Source organism: Podarcis liolepis, assembly GCF_965112155.1.
Source record: "Podarcis liolepis genome assembly, chromosome: 4".
Lineage (NCBI taxonomy): Eukaryota > Metazoa > Chordata > Lepidosauria > Squamata > Lacertidae > Podarcis > Podarcis liolepis.
Window position 1 is genome coordinate 106,439,689 of NC_139558.1, and position 15,851 is coordinate 106,455,539.

At 53.9% G+C, this 15,851-nt stretch overlaps 1 protein-coding gene across 1 annotated transcript in view; it reads right to left on the reverse strand.

The window, feature by feature from the left end:
* LOC310705094 (uncharacterized protein) overlaps positions 1 to 10,164 on the reverse strand; it is a gene marked incomplete at its 5' end in the record, with an annotated part of 105,973 nt that extends 95,809 nt beyond the window's left edge. The window contains one exon of the mRNA XM_083499514.1: positions 9,976 to 10,164. Coding sequence (XP_083355640.1) covers positions 9,976 to 10,164 — 189 coding nt within the window. The remainder of the gene's footprint in view (positions 1 to 9,975) is intronic.
* Positions 10,165 to 15,851: the final 5,687 nt, after the last annotated feature.

Consider the following 15,851-nt stretch of genomic DNA (forward strand, 5'->3'; position numbering starts at 1 on the left):
GCGAGGGAGGTGTAGGTGGGGCCTCGCCATCTGTACGTGTCTCTTCTGGAGCCGCAAGCGCAGTTGGGGGCACCTCGGTAGTGTCCAAGTCCCCAACCCTGCGCCTAAGCTGGTCTATGTGCCGTCGCCACAAGCGTCCGTCTTCGAGTGCCACCTGGTACGAGCGAGGTCCAGTGACTCCCACTACTGTGGCTGGCACCCAAGGGATGTCCCCCACATAGTTCCGGGCAAAGACCTGGTTTCCTGGGACAAATGACCGTGGTGCGTTGGCACAGCCTGGGGGTTCAGCCACGGCAAAGTCTGGGTGTAGCCGGTCGAGCGGTGACCTGAGGCGGCGGCCCATAAGCAGTTCAGCAGGACTCCTCCCTGTGGCCGCATGAGGGGTGATGTGTTGCACGAACAAGTATTCGGCGACCCGCTCATGCCAGTCTCCCCGGTCCAGGCGCGCCAGTGCCTCTTTTGTCGAGCGCACCATTCTTTCCGCTTGCCCGTTGCTGGATGGATGAAAGGGTGCCGTTAGGGCATGGCGGATGCCCAGTCCCAAAAGATACCGCTCAAACGTGCCTGACGTGAACTGCGGTCCGTTGTCAGAGACAAGGACATCAGGACACCCATGCGTTGCAAACAGGCCTCGCAGCACCCGGATGACAGCTTCGGTAGTGGTGGAGGGCATCAGGGCGACCTCCAGCCATTTGGAATAGGCGTCCACCACTACCATAAAGGTCCGGCCGTGAAAGGGGCCAGCCAGATCGATGTGCACCCTCGACCAGGGTGTCTTTGGCGTCTCCCAGGTGTGTCCCTTAGCTGCCGGTGGTGCAGGCCTCGACTCCTGGCACGCTTGACAGGCGGACACCCAGGCAGTGATGGCATCGTCCATATTAGGCCACCAGACGTAACACCGAGCCAACGCCTTCATTTTGACAATTCCCGGGTGGCCAACGTGCAGAGCCTCCAGGACGCGCTGACAGAGTCCCTGGGGAATCACGACGCGGTCTCCCCACAGCAGGCAGCCGCGATGAGCTGAGAGTTCATGTTGTCTGGTTGCGAAGGGCTGGAACTCCAATGCAAAAGGCCCTTGTGGCCACCCCCTCCACACCCAGTTGAGCACCCGGCTGATGGTGCGATCCTGGGCAGATGCGGAGGCCACAGTGGCAGCCGATACAGGCGCTGCCGGAAGATCCTCAATCAGAAGGAGCGATGAAGCTGGAGCCGGGTCTTCCACAAATGCTGGAAGAGGGCAACGGCTGAGGGCGTCGGCATGGCCCATCGATTTCCCCGGGCGATGGATGAGCCGGTAGTGGTAGGCAGCCAGGAAAACAGTCCATCGCAGCATGCGTGGTGAGAGGACCGGTGGAGTTGGACGATCACCGGCGAGGAGGCCCAGGAGTGGCTTGTGGTCAGTGATGAGGTCAAAAGTCCTGCCATAGAGGTATTCATGGAACCTCTTCACTCCAGCCACAAGTGCCAGTGCCTCCTTGTTGAGCTGGCTGTAATTCCGTTCCGTCGGAGATAGTGTCCTGGAAAAGTAGGCGAGCGGTGCTTCTCTTCCATCTGGAAAACGGTGACTAAGGACAGCACCGATGCCAAAAGGTGAGGCGTCTCAGGCAAGGACCAGCGGCCTGGATTCACTGTACTGTACCAGCACACTGTCTGAAGAAAGGAGAGCCTTGACCGCGTTGAAGGCCGCCGTCTCCCGATGACCCCAGGCCCAAGGCGTCTTAGTGCTAAGGAGTCGGTGAAGAGGCTCAGCCACTGTGGCTTTGTGGGGCAGGAACATGTTATAAAAGTTCAGCAGCCCCAGGAATGCCTGCAACTCCGTTTTGTTCTTTGGGGTGGGGGCCTGCTGGATAGCGCGGATCTTGGATGTGGTTGGATGAAGACCGGAGGCATCGATAAGATAGCCCAGGAACTCTACCTGTGGAACGGCGATCTGGCACTTCTCCCTCTTTACCTTGAGCCCGGCCTCCTGGAACCTGGTCAGCACGGCACGGAGGCGCTCGAACAGCTGCTGGTGTGAGTCTGCAGACACCAAGACGTCATCAAAATATGGTACCACGCCCGGAAGCCCTTGCAGGAGACGCTCCATAAGGCTTTGGAAGATGCCAGGAGCCACACTCACCCCGAACTGCAACCGGCGGCAACGGAATGCCCCCCGGTGGGTGACGATCGTCTGGGCTTCAGCAGTGGCATCATCGACTGGCAGTTGTTGATAGGCTTGGGCAAGGTCCAGCTTAGCGAAGACCTTACCCTCACCCAGGGAATGCAGCAGGTGTTGGACAACAGGAACCGGATAAGCGTGCTGCTGAAGTGCCTTGTTGATCGTGCACTTGTAGTCAGCGCAGATTCTCACCGACCCATCTGGCTTGACAGGCATGACGATGGGGGTTTCCCACTTTGCGTGGTCAACCGGCTCCAAAACTCCTTGGGCGATCAGTTTGTCCAGTTGTTCGTCCACCTTAGCCTTGAGAGCAAAGGGAACCCGGCGTGGCTTTAGCTTGATGGGGGCGACTTGTGGATCAAGGCTAAAGGAGATGGGCGTACCTGTATATTGGCCCAAGGTGCCGTCAAAAACCTCGGCAAAGTCTTTGACCAGACCCTCAGTCTCTGCGTTAGAGATGCAGTTGATGCCGGTGACTTCCAGGCCGAGGGCATCAAACCAGTCTAGCCCTAGGAGGCTTGGCCGCTGACCTTCGACCACCACCAACCGGAGCAGGCCCGAAAAATCCTTGAAGGCGATCCGGAACTGGCCAACGCCTACCACGGGAATGTCGTTTCCCTGGTAGTCTCTCAGGTGTACGCGGTGAGAGTCGAGTTGCCTTTTGGACACTCTGGGTACCAGTCTTTTGATGGTGCTCCATGACACGATGGACAGGGCAGACCCGGTGTCGATCTCCATGTCACATGGAGCTCCTTCAATGAGCACCGTGACATTCAGCTTGCGTCGCGTAGTCGAGTCGGTTTGGCCAATCGTGGTTCCAGACGGGCAGCGGCAGTTGGTGAGAGCGAAACAACTTTCCTTGGCAGACTGGAGTGAAGACTTGGACTTGCGAGTCGATGAAGGGGGGGTGTCAGACGGAGCCGATCGGCAGACCTTAGCGATGTGGCCCCTTCTGGAACACTTCCTACAGATGGCGTCTCTGAATCGACACTTGGCACGGGAATGGTTGCCTCCGCAGCCAGCACATTCCGGTTGGCCCTTGGACTTCTGTTGGAACTTCCTGCGCTCCCGCTTTGTCTGGTGCACGTCATCGTCTTCACTGGAGGATGCCTCCTCACTGCTGGCCTCTTCATGATGCACCGGAACTGGCTCCCTAGCAAGACGCGGGCTGCTGGACTTGCGGATCTCCTGGGCGGAGCGTTCCGCAGCTTCTGAGGCCACAGCCTCCTCAATGGCTTTCTGTAGCGTGAGGTCTGGCTTGGCTAGGAGGCGCCGTTGCAGATGGATGTCCCGGACCCCGCAGACGATTCGATCCATCAGGGCATCGTCTAAGTCTCGGAACTCACAGTGCATTGCAGCCTGTCGCAGGGCGGTGGTGTAGTTGTTGATTGACTCCCCCTCTGCCTGGTTCCAGTGGTAGAACGCATGGCGGGCAGCAATCTTGGACGGCTTTGGTGCGTAGTGGTTGCGGAGCTTCTCTTGGATCGTGTCCCATGATTCAGAGGCTGGCGCAAACGGCGGTAGAGGCACAAGTGAAGCCATGATTCCGATGCCGGCGTGAAGGGCGATGGATGGAACACAGTGCTCTAGCCAGAACAGTCAGCTCTGAATTGGTTCTTCCCAGTGATTTCGCTCAGTGATTTCGCTCTGTGATTCAGCTCAGTGATTCAGCTCAGTTCAGAGGCTGGCCGCATCTGGCTGTGCTCTGATGTCCATCCATCCCATCCTCGTCGCCAGTGTTAAGTCGTGGGTTGACATAGCAGCCGGCACAGCGATTTCTTCAAGTAGCTCTTTATTATGGTAAGCTGGAATAGAACTAACTGGGAACAGCTCAGCCGGCCTGTATTTATAGGCAGCCGGCTGTCAACATTGTAACCACCACAGCCCAGAGTTCCCGCCTAAAATAACTGCCGCGGACCTGAGTGAAAACTATCTACAGACCTGAGTGAAAACTATATACAGTATCCCCCTGTTGGCCCAGGGTGAAACTACACTACATAACAAATTCTATTGTCTTCTCTGTGCCAAAGTGCCCGGCAGTGGGTGCGTCGTGCAGCTGCTGCAGTACTTTGGCGCGAAGATCGTCCCCCGGCACGTAGATGGCCCCTTTACGAAGGAGTAATCCATCGCGAACTTGGAACTCGCCAGTCGCCGCCGCGCCTCCTTGCGCCTCTGCCATCTTGGCTCGCGCGAAGGTGTCAGCCTGCAGCGCTCTCCTCACCGCATCCAGGTCCACTGTCGCTGATGCGCACGCCCACACCGTCGGTGCGAAGATGTGCATGGCTGCCGCTGGCGTCGCCTCCTCCAGATACTGTGGCTTACGGGAGAGAGCATCCGCCATGATGTTGGTGTCCCCCGGGACATACTCTATTCGGAAGTCGAAGTTCGCAAAGAACTCAGCCCAACGTATCTGCCTCTGGTTCAGGAACTGTGCCGTGCGCCAGTGCTCCAGATTCTTGTGGTCCGTGCAGACCTGCACCGTGTGCTTTGCGCCGATCAGGAAGTGCCGCCACGCTTTGAATGCTGCATGAATGGACAGCAACTCCCTGTCCCAGATGGTGTAATTCTGCTCCGACTTGCTGAGCTTCCTGGAGTAAAACGCTCCCGGCCTCCAAACCCCCTGCGGGTCCTTCTGCAGCAGGACGGCTCCCACGGCTCTGTCCGAAGCGTCTGTCTCCACTCTCATCGGCCTGCTGGGGTTGACATGAAGCAGCTGCTCTTCCGACGCGAAGAGACGCTTGAGTGCCTGAAAGGACTGCTCCGCCTGCTCTGTCCAGATGAACTTCTTTTTCTTGGAGCTGAGCGTGTCCGTGATGGCCGCTGTCTGCATGGCAAAGCCTTTGATAAACTTGCGATAGAAGTTCGCGAAGCCGACAAACCGTTGGACCTCCTTCCGGTTGCGTGGGCTTTTCCAATCCAACACTGCTCGAATCTTGGCGCTGTCCATGGCGAGCCCCTTGTCAGACAACTTGTAGCCCAGGAAATCCACCTCCGTCACGTCGAATTGGCACTTCTCCAGCTTGGCGTAAAGCCTATGCTGCTGCAGCCTGCTCAGCACTTCCTTGACGTGTCCGTCATGCTCCTGCTGCGATTCCGAAAAGATCAGGATGTCATCCAAGAAACAGACGCATGTCTTGTAGAGGAGCCCCGCCAACACGTGATGCATGAAAGCTTGAAAAACGTGGGAGCCATTTTGCAATCCAAACGGCATAACTCTATATTCGTAGGTGCCCAGGGGCGTGAACATGGCTGTCTTCCACTCATCTCCTTCCCGCATGCGAATGAGGTTGTACGCCCCTCGCAGGTCCAACTTGGTGAACACGCTGCCCTTGCGTACCTTCGCGAGGAGGTCTTCGATTCGGGGCATGGGGAAGTCCGATGGCTTGGTCACACTGTTCAAGATGCGATAGTCCACTACAAGTCTTTTTTGGGGCGTGTCCCGCTTCTTAACAAAGAATACAGGACTGCCCCCCGCTGCCTTGGACTCTCGGATGAAACCGCGCTCCAAATTATGATCTATGAACTCTTTGAGTTCCTGCAGTTCGTCCTCAGACATGGAATACAGCTTCCCTTTGGGCAGCGCCGCCCCCGGCAGCAGGTCAATTTTGCAGTCATATGGTCTGTGGGGGGGTAGCCTGTCTGCCTCCTTCTCGCAGAAAACCTCCAAAAATTCTGCGTACTTGTGGGGAACCGCTTGTAGCGTGCCTAGCTGCAGCTGTGACTCCTCTTCCTCTCCTTCCTGCCGGGGCACGATGCAGTGTTCAGCACAAAAGGAAGAGCCGAAGGTCAGCTGCCTCTGGTACCACGCCAGCGTCGGGCTGTGCTTGTCCAGCCAACTCATGCCCAATACAATGGGCGTGTCCGATAGTTGAGTGACGTTGAAGCTGATGATTTCCCTGTGATTCCCAAGTCGCATCACCATTGGTGGCGTCTGCTGCACCACTTGCCCCCCTAGCAGCTCCCTGCCATCCACCGTGACAACCTGCAGGGGCAGCGTGGCAGGCAGCAACTGTATAGCGTGCCGGTCGACAAAGTCCTGCCCTATAAAGTCCGCATTGCTTCCTGAGTCAATGGTGATTGGCACGTCCATGGTGAGTCCATTGGGTAGCTGGAGCGATGCGGTGAGCCTCACCACTGGTTTGGGTGGGAGGGGGTCTGTGGGCTGCAAAATCTCTGGGGACTGCTTCACTGACACGTCTGGCTGGGCCCCAGTGCCTCTCTCTCCAGCCAGACTCCGTCGTTTCCCTGCTGTGGTTCCCCTTGCTGAGTTGCTGCAGTCACCATTGCTGAGCCTGCAGTGTGCTTGTGGAGCCTCTGGGGACACTCTTTCGCCATGTGCTGCGGATTTTCACAGATGTAACACTTCCTGTTCCCTCTAGGAGGCTTCGCTTTGACTGCTCCCGGTGCTGTGGCTCTGGTTGCTGACTGAGCCCTGGCACCGCCCACCTCCATCGGTTCTGCTCCCCCTCCTGGCGGAGGCGTGGATTGCGCACGCGCAGCTTCCCTGGGAACGAAGGGAAACCCTCTCGCTGGTTCGCGCCCTCCACGTCCTTCGTCCCTGCCCCATGGGCGTTCCTCCAGCCGCACTCCCACTGCCAGCGCCCTCTGAACGACCTCCTGCGTGGTCCGGGGTCTCTCCCCCCTGGCAATTTCGTCTTTAACGGGGCCGCTCAAGCCTTCCCAAAAGAGATCTCTGACTGGAGCGGAATCTCTGTCCCATTCCAAGGCACTGACTAAAGCAAAAAAGCGGGCTTGGTACTGTCTTACGCTGGCCCTCCCTTGCTTCAGCCCATGCACCTCCCTCCGGGCAAGATCCACGTCAATGCTGGATAAAAAACAGCCATCCATCGCTTTAATAAAGGCATCCGCGGTTTGGAGCGCTGGATCCTTATCTCTCCACAAATTGCGCAGCCATGCTTTAGCCTCTCCATGCAAATGGGACATGATAAATCCCACCTTCTCTTGCTCATCTCTAAAGTCTTTGTCCAGCAGTTGCAGTGCACACATTACATCTGCTTTAAAGTTGGGGTACAGTTGTAAATTCCCATCGAAGTGAGAGACTAGACCGCCTGTTCTTCGCCCCAACCCAATCCCCTCCGGTTTGGGTGTCTGTTGCCCTTGCTTCGTAAGCACTTCCAACCTGACCTGGAGATCCCTGTAGGCGGCAGCTGCGTCCTCCTCTCTCTTCCTGGATGCAAGAGCCTCGGCATTCAGTCGTGTCACTGCTTCTCTGAGTTCCGCTATCTGCTGTTCGGCCGTCATGTTGTCTGCCGTTCGTGAGCTCGCTAGTAGGCACCCGCTTTCTCTCCTCTCCGCGAGGCCGTAGATGCCCACAACGTGAGACGGAGCTTACTGTCAGAGCTGCTTCAAGATCCTAGCTCACAGAGGATCACGCTAGCCAGCGATCATTAAATAAAAGTCTTTATTGAGTTTCAGTTTCCATTCTCAAGCTGCTGCGTGCAACTCTACGTCTTATGGCTAGACCGGCGAAGCTCCGTCTGAATCTCCGCCCCCTGTACACCAACTTAATACCCTAGCTTTACTCCACCTTTTCCGCCTGACTGTTCTTCTCTGGGTCCCTCTGCCCCCCGGGGTCTCTTCCTTCCGGGATTCTTCTGACGCTGACCCCCCGGACCCTTCTGTCTCCTTGCGCCGGGCTTTAGGACCTGGCTCCCTTTCCGGGCTGCTCACTGCGCCACCTTCCTGTGCATTTGAACTTGGCGCGCGCGCCCAACCTCCCACTTTCCGTCTGACCGTTTCTTCGCTCCCCGATGGAGGTGTGGCCACTCCTGACTCGTGCCCTCCCTCCTGTTGTGAGCTTCCAGCGCTTGATACCTGGCGCCCTTCCTCTCCCCTGCTCTCTGTGGGTGACGCTGGTCCCGGTTTCCCACTGCTCCCCTCTGAGCCCCCTCTGGCCCTTTCTTCCTGGGGTGTCCCCCTAGGCTCCCCCCTTGCCCTGGCCACTGGTGCTCCTTTCTGTGAATCTTCTGATTCACTGGAAAGACTCGGAGATCTCGGGTCGTCGTCATCACTCATCTTTTCTTCTGCCTCCTCCCCCTCACTCTCTGTTTCCTCCCTTGCCCTTGCCTCTGCTCCTGAACCCCTGACAGTGATGATGATGATAATAATAATTTATTATTTATACCCCGCCCATCTGGCTGGGCTTCCCCAGCCACTCTGGGCAGCTTACAACCAAATATTAAAAACACATTGAAACCTCAGTCATTAAAACCTTCCCTCAACAGGGCTGCCTTCAGTTGTCTTCTAAACATCAGATAGTTGCTTATCTCCTTGACATCTGATGGGAGGGTGTTCCACGGCACGGGTGCCACTACCGAGAAGGCCCTCTGCCTGGTTCCCTGTAACTTGGCTTCCCACAGTGCAGAACTGCCAGAAGGCCCTCAGTGCTGGACCTCAGTGTCCAGGCAGAATGATGGGGGGAGGGGGGAGACGCTCCTTCAGGTCTACTGGGCCAAGGCAGTTTAGGGCTTTCAAGGTCAGCACCAACACTTTGACTTGTGCTCGGAAACGTAATGGGAACCAATGTAGGTCTTTCAAGACTGGTGTTATGTGGTCTCGGTGGCCGCTCCCAGTCAGCAGTCTGGCTCCCGTGTTCTGGATTAGTTGTAGTTTCCAGGTCACCTTCAAAGGTAGCCCTGTCCACCCCCCAAAACAGTACTTCTGTCTTGTCAGGATTCAACCTGAATGCATTAGTTGCCATCCATCCTCCAACCGCCTCCAGACACTCACACAGGACCTTCACCAGCTTCACTGGTTCTGATTTGAAAGAGAGGTAGAGCTGGGTATCATCCGCATACTGATGAACACCCAGCCCAAACCTCCTGATGATCTCTCCCAGTGGCTTCATATATATGTTAAAAAGCATGGGGGAGAGGATGGAATCCTGAAGCACCCCACAAGTGAGAGCCCAGGGGTCTGAACACTCATCCCCCCCACCACTTTCTGGACACGGCCCAGGAGGAAGGAGCGGAACCACTGTATGACAGTGCCCCCAGCTCCCAGTCCCTCTAGACCAAAGGTCAGCGAATTTTTTCAGCAGGGGGCCATTTGCGGGGGTGGAGAACGAATTCCTATGCCCCACTAATAACCCAGAGGTGCATTTGAAATAAAAGCACACATTTTTCTCATGTAAAAACACACTGATTCCTGGGCTGTCAGCGGGCCAGATTTAGAAGGCAATTGGGTCAGTTCCAGACCCTGGGCCTTAGTTTGCCTTCCCATGATCTAGATGGTCCAGAAGGATGTTATGGTCGATGGTATCAAAAGCCACTAAGAGATCCAGCAGAACTAGGAAACAGCTCTCACCTTTGTCCCTCGCTCGCCGGAGATCATCAACCAGTGCGACCAAGGCAGTTTCAGTCCCATGATGAGGCCTGAATCCCGACTGGAAGGGATCCAAATGGTCCGTATCCTCCAGGCTGCCTGGAGTTGTTCAGCAACCATTTGCTCAATCACCTTGCCCAAGAATGAAGGATTTGAGAATGGGTGATAGTTGGCCATATTGGCTGCATCTAAAGATGGTTTCTTAAGAAGCGGTTTAATAAGGCTTTGGGTTCCTTTTGCTGAAGCCGGGAGAGCAAGACTCTCCTGGCTTCAGCAGAGAGGGAGAGCTGCACAGCGCCCCTTCAGTCAAGAAGGAGGAGAAATGAAAGGGGCTCCGTTTCTCCTGCTGCTTCGCTGAAGGGGTGCTGAGCAGAGATGGGGAGAATTTCCCCCCCCCCCTGTTCGCCCCCTCTAAAACAAGGTGTGTCCTATGGTCGGGTGCGTCCTATAGAGCGAAAAACGAGGTAACTCACAGACAAAGAACAGATCCCTGGATGATCTCTCCGCCCCTCAGTGGCAGGACGACTGGAACTGAGCTGTTTAACCCTGTAAACTCTGATTCCCCTCACAGAATCAGCTGAAAGGCCATCAACATGGGATAAAACGTCTCCTACCACTCTCTGGTAACCATTTGGATCCATTAAGTGGCAGGGGCAGACCATCCAAATCAGTCCCACCTCCCTGCAGAGGGGAAGGGTCACGGAGAAGTCCAGTTGCACCACAAAGTGATCTGATGTGGAGGAATCAGAACCCACAGGGTTAAGAGGTTCTGTGTGATGCCTTACATCATGAGGCGTGGTTACATTTACACGTATGGGAGTGGTTTCTCTGCGTGTGTTCTTCTCTTCCGCTCTGTCCGAGAGGGAGGATGTGCGAGTCGTCTCCGGGAGCTTGAGACTGAATTTACGATGTTATGCTACCCGAATAAAAGTGTTTAGAGATAAGAGAAGCCTGCGTGCAAGCCTGATTTATGATCCCCACACTGCAGCAGTCTTTCACCGTTGCGTATCGCTCTGCTAAAACTGTCCAGAGAGAAGCAAGAGGACATTGCTGTGATCAGCAGCGTGCTGTATGCGCAGAGGAAGCCTGCCGGGCGCCATATTTGGCCCTCTGGACGGCAAAGGTTATGGGTACTTTGCCAAAGCTTTGAAGCTGTTGCAGGAGAGACGTCCTATGTGTGGGGAAGCCAGCTGGGAAGAAGCTGGAGCCAGCTAGAGCTTTGCTGTTTTTGAGGCTGAAAGGAGCTCGCTGGGAGGAGGAGATCTGATCTGCCGGAGCCGGAGGAGGCTGGTCTGCTGTACCGGGAGCTGGACGCTGTTGTTTATGTGAGTCAGCTGGGCCCCGGGGGGAAGATGGCGGTTGGCCAGGAGGTACCGCTTGAAAAACTCACCACCCAGACATGGAATACATGGGTCAGGAAGGTGAGAGCGTGGTTTTTAGCCACGGAAATTTGGGACATATCCCAGAGAGAACCAGTGGCTACTGGAAATGGAGCACTGGTGGACAGACAGCAGAGAGAGATCTGCATGTTGAAAGCCAGCGTGCACCATACGCTACAGCATCATTTGGTAGGCATTAAGTCTGCCTGTGAAGCCTGGCAAGTGTTGAGAAGTGTGTGTGAAAACTCAGCAGGGGGCCAGGGGCAGATGAAAGCTGAGAGCTTAGTGAGAAGCTCTGAAGATTTTACAGCCTTGCGAAGTGCTGTTGGAACTGTCGGGGGGGCAGAGAAGCCCAAAAGTCAGTTTGGAAAAGTTTCCACTGTGTGTGACAAGCAGGAATGCAGTTTGAGAGGGGGCGGGGCTGGAATCGAGAGCCCGGAAGTTATGCCAGCTATGAGCTCACCCCAGTATTTTTCCACTCATCGCTGTTTTATTTGCAATTCTCCTGACCATCTGCGTCGCAACTGTCCGCAGAGGAACAGAGAGAGCGGGCAGGATGTGCCCAAGGTCGTTTCCCATGGGAACCAGTCCAGGAGAGGAAGTCAGCGTGGGAACGCAAGGGAAGGACGTGACTCAGAGAGTGGAGGCTGTTCTTTTCATCTCACTGCTTCTATGGCAACCTTAAAGAACAACTCCAACAAGGACACGGTGACGCGCTGGGTGATTGATTCAGGAGCCAGTCATCACCTGATAAGCAAGCCACCTGCTGTCGGGATGCGGGACTGCAGGGCTGTTTCAACTGGGACGATTGTTCAGTTTGCAAACGGATCCCAAAAGCCAGTTTCTAACATGACACGTGTTTATGTTTCCTTTTTGCAGGCGCAGCTGCAGGTCTACATTGTACCGGAGATGCATTGTTGTCTGTTATCTGTACCAGCTCTTGTGAAGGAAGGGTACAAAGTTTGTTTTGAAAATAATACATGTTCCATTTCCAGAGGGGGGAAACTGCTTGTCAACGTGGAGTGCAAGAACAATCTCTTTGTTCTGGAGACACCTCTGAAGGGTGGGGGGAATGCCGAAAGAGTACAGGCACAGTGTGCTAGTGTTCCCAGTCATGATTCATGTGTTCATTTGTGGCACAGGAGAATGTTGCACAGCAGTTTGGAAGATGTTCAGAAATTGCCCAGCTGCACTAAAGGGTGCAAACTCAAAGAATGTGGGAGATCCCTAGAATGCAGGGCATGCAAAGGGGCAAAGGTTCAAAGGTGTAGTTATCCCGGGGTGGAGAGGATAGCCAAAAAACCTTTTGAGCTTGTACACACAGATCTGTCAGGACCCATGGAGTGTCCGAGTCTGGGTGGGGCCAGATTTGCGCGAGGTCCTGCTGTGCTCCAAAAGCTTTAGGTGGCTATCCCTGAAGCCTGGAGAGTGAGAGGGGTCGGTGCGCACTGACCCCCCCCTCTCCAGGCTTCAGCGAAAGCAACACGTAGCCTCTGGAGTGTGGAGGGAGCGCTCCCTCTGCGCTTTGGAGGCTTCGCGATGCTTTCGCTAAAGCCAAGGAGCCTGCATTCACTCCATAGGACGCACACACATTTCCCCTTAAATTTTGGAGGGGGAAAAGTGCGTCCTAAAAATACGGTACTTTAGTTTTCTGCCAAGAAGCCGAGACACCATGCCTGCTGTCTCAGATGGTCTGTTTGTTATTTTACTGTTCTGCTGTACAGAACAACAGCGTGTGGACTCTGTCTTCTGCAAGCTTATACACCAATGGGCCGCACTGTGCACACTCTGTTGAGTCCCAAAAGCAAATAGTACCACAGGGAAGTCTGCCGGACCACTTAACAGATTCCCTGGTGGCCCACTGGAATGTGGAGTTAACTAGTCCTATTGACTGTCTGGCTCCAAAGCGCACTCTCCGATTGTATGGAGCCCGGACAGCCCCGTGGTTTTCCACGGATCTGAGGGCAATGAAACAATCGCTGAGATGGCTAGAGTGCTGGTGGCAGAAAACTCATTCTGAATCTCACTGGACATGGGTTAGAGCTCAACATCGAGCCTACCAAGTGGCGATAGCGACAACAAAGAAGACCTTCTTCACCGCCTCTGTTGCATCTGCAGAAAACAGCAGCAGGAGATTCTTTCAGGTGGTTTGCAATTTAGTGGAACCACCTGCTCCATCAGGGCCTGGTACAGGCCACATGATCTCCTGCAATGATTTTGCAAAGTTTTTGCAGCTAAAGTCGCTCAGATTTGGAAAGAGATAGACTCCTCTTTTTCCTGGCACAGGGCTGGGGCGGGAGAGTGCTAGAGTCCTGTCTCTGTCCATCTTGACTGATAAAAGCAAGCCAGGAAGGGCTGGGCGATGGTGGGGTGGTGAATGCCTCTTTCTGTGAGGGAGCCTTCCCAGAAAAAGATGGTTATTAAACCGCTTCTTAAAAAACCATCTTTAGATGCGGCCATGATGGCCGAGTATCGCCCAGTCTCAAATCTTCCATTCTTGGGCAGGGTGATTGAGCATGTGGTTGCTGTACAACTCCAGGCACGCCTGGAAGAAGTGGACCATTTGGATCCCTTCCAGTCGGGATTCAGGCCTCATCATGGGACTGAAACTGCCTTGGTCGCGCTGGTTGATGATCTCCGGCGGGCTAGGGACAAAGGTGAGAGCTGTTTCCTAGTTCTGCTGGATCTCTTAGTGGCTTTTGATACCATCGACCATAACATCCTTCTGAACCGTCTAGGCATGGGAAGGCAAACTAAGGCCCAGGGTCTGGATCCGACCCAATTGCCTTCTAAATCCGGCCCGCTGACAGCCCAGGAACCAGTGTGTTTTTACATGAGAAAAATTATAGCTTTTATTTAAAATGCACCTCTGGGTTATTTGTGGGGCATAGGAATTCGTTCTCCACCCCCACAAATATTGTCCGCACCCCCACAAGGTCTGAAGAACAGTGGACCAGCCCCCTGCTGAAAAAATTTGCTGACCTCTGGTCTAGAGGGACTGGGAGCTGGGGGCACTGTTATGCAGTGGTTCCGCTCCTTCCTCCTGGGCCGTGTTCAGAAAGTGGTGGTGGGGGATGAGTGTTCAGACGCCTGGGCTCTCACTTGTGGGGTGCTTCAGGATTCCATCCTCTCCCCCATGCTTTTTAACATCTATATGAAGCCGCTGGTAGAGATCATCAGGAGGTTTGGGCTGGGTGTTCATCAGTATGCGGATGATACCCAGCTCTACCTCTCTTTCAAATCAGAACCAGTGAAGGTGGTGAAGGTCCTGTGTGAGTGTCTGGAGGCGGTTGGAGGATGGATGGCAACTAATGCATTCAGGTTGAATCCTGACAAGACAGAAGTACTGTTTCTGGGGGGTGGACAGGGCTACCTTTGAAGGTGACCTGGAAACTACAACTAATCCAGAACACGGGAGCCAGACTGCTGACTGGGAGCGGCCACCGAGACCACATAACACCAGTCTTGAAAGACCTACATTGGTTCCCATTACGTTTCTGAGCACAAGTCAAAGTGTTGGTGCTGACCTTGAAAGCCCTAAACTGCCTTGGCCCAGTAGACCTGAAGGAGCGTCTCCCCCCTCCCCCCATCATTCTGCCTGGACACTGAGGTCCAGCACTGAGGGCCTTCTGGCAGTTCTGCACTGCGGGAAGCCAAGTTACAGGGAACCAGGCAGAGGGCCTTCTCGGTAGTGGCACCTGTGCCGTGGAACACCCTCCCATCAGATGTCTTTTTTTTTTTTTCATGCATAATTTTTATTGGTTTACAAAAATCAAAGCACAAAACAAACTGTATCCATACTCGTATTGTTTCACCAAAAGTAATGAATAAGACTTCCTTCTGTCATTCCACGAATCGTCCAAAGTAACAATAAACAATAAATCCGCGTTTCCTTGTTTGTAATGCCGTAAGTCATTCTCGTTCGTCCGTTTTCCTTTGGCATTACCCTTTACCTCTTACAGAGCACCTTTGAAACCCGCTAGTGTTATCTGTTCATCGATTAAGCTTTCCAGATATTTCGTAAAACTTTCCCAATTTTTAACAAACCTCTGATCTTTTATATATCTAATTTTACCTGTCATCCTGTCCATCTCCACATAGTCTAATAGTTTGGATCTCCATTCCTCCATTGTCGGTAAACTCTCTTGTTTCCAATTTTTAGCTATTAGGACCCTTGCTGCCGTTGTTGCATATTGGAACAATTTGTAATCTTTCTTCTTTATCTCCATTCCTACCAAACCTAGCAAGAACGCCTCGGGTCTTTTAACAAAGGTATATCTTAACATTTTCTTCATTTCATTATATACACTCTCCCAGAACCCTGTGACCTTTTGGCATTCCCACCACATGTGGTAGAAAGTCCCCTCCCTTTCCTTGCACTTCCAGCATTTGTTGCAGGATCCGTACATTCTGGCTAGTTTAACCGGGGTCAAGTACCAGCGATAAAACATTTTCATTAGGTTCTCTTTAAGTGACACACAGGCCGTAAATTTAAGATGTTGTTTCCAGAGTTTTTCCCACTCTTCGAAATAAATGTTACGGCCGAAATCTCTAGCCCAGTGTGTCATTACCGCCTTGACTTCCTCGTCAACTAAGTTCCAGTCCAGTTCCGTGTCCTCCCATCAGATGTCAAGGAGATAAACAACTATCTGATGTTTAGAAGACAACTGAAGGCAGCCCTGTTGAGGGAAGGTTTTAATGACTGAGGTTTCAATGTGTTTTTAATATTTGGTTGTAAGCTGCCCAGAGTGGCTGGGGAAGCCCAGCCAGATGGGCGGGGTATAAATAATAAATTATTATTATCATCATCATCATCATCATCATCATTTATTTTGAACTTTTCTTGGTTCCTCCTCGGCAGCCAGTGCAATGGTTTCAGCAGGGCTGGAACTCAGGACCCGCTGCCTTGAGGGACACCTAAGAGCAGTTGGGCAGGATAAAGGTCTCCCTTGGGAGGTGGTGGACTCTCC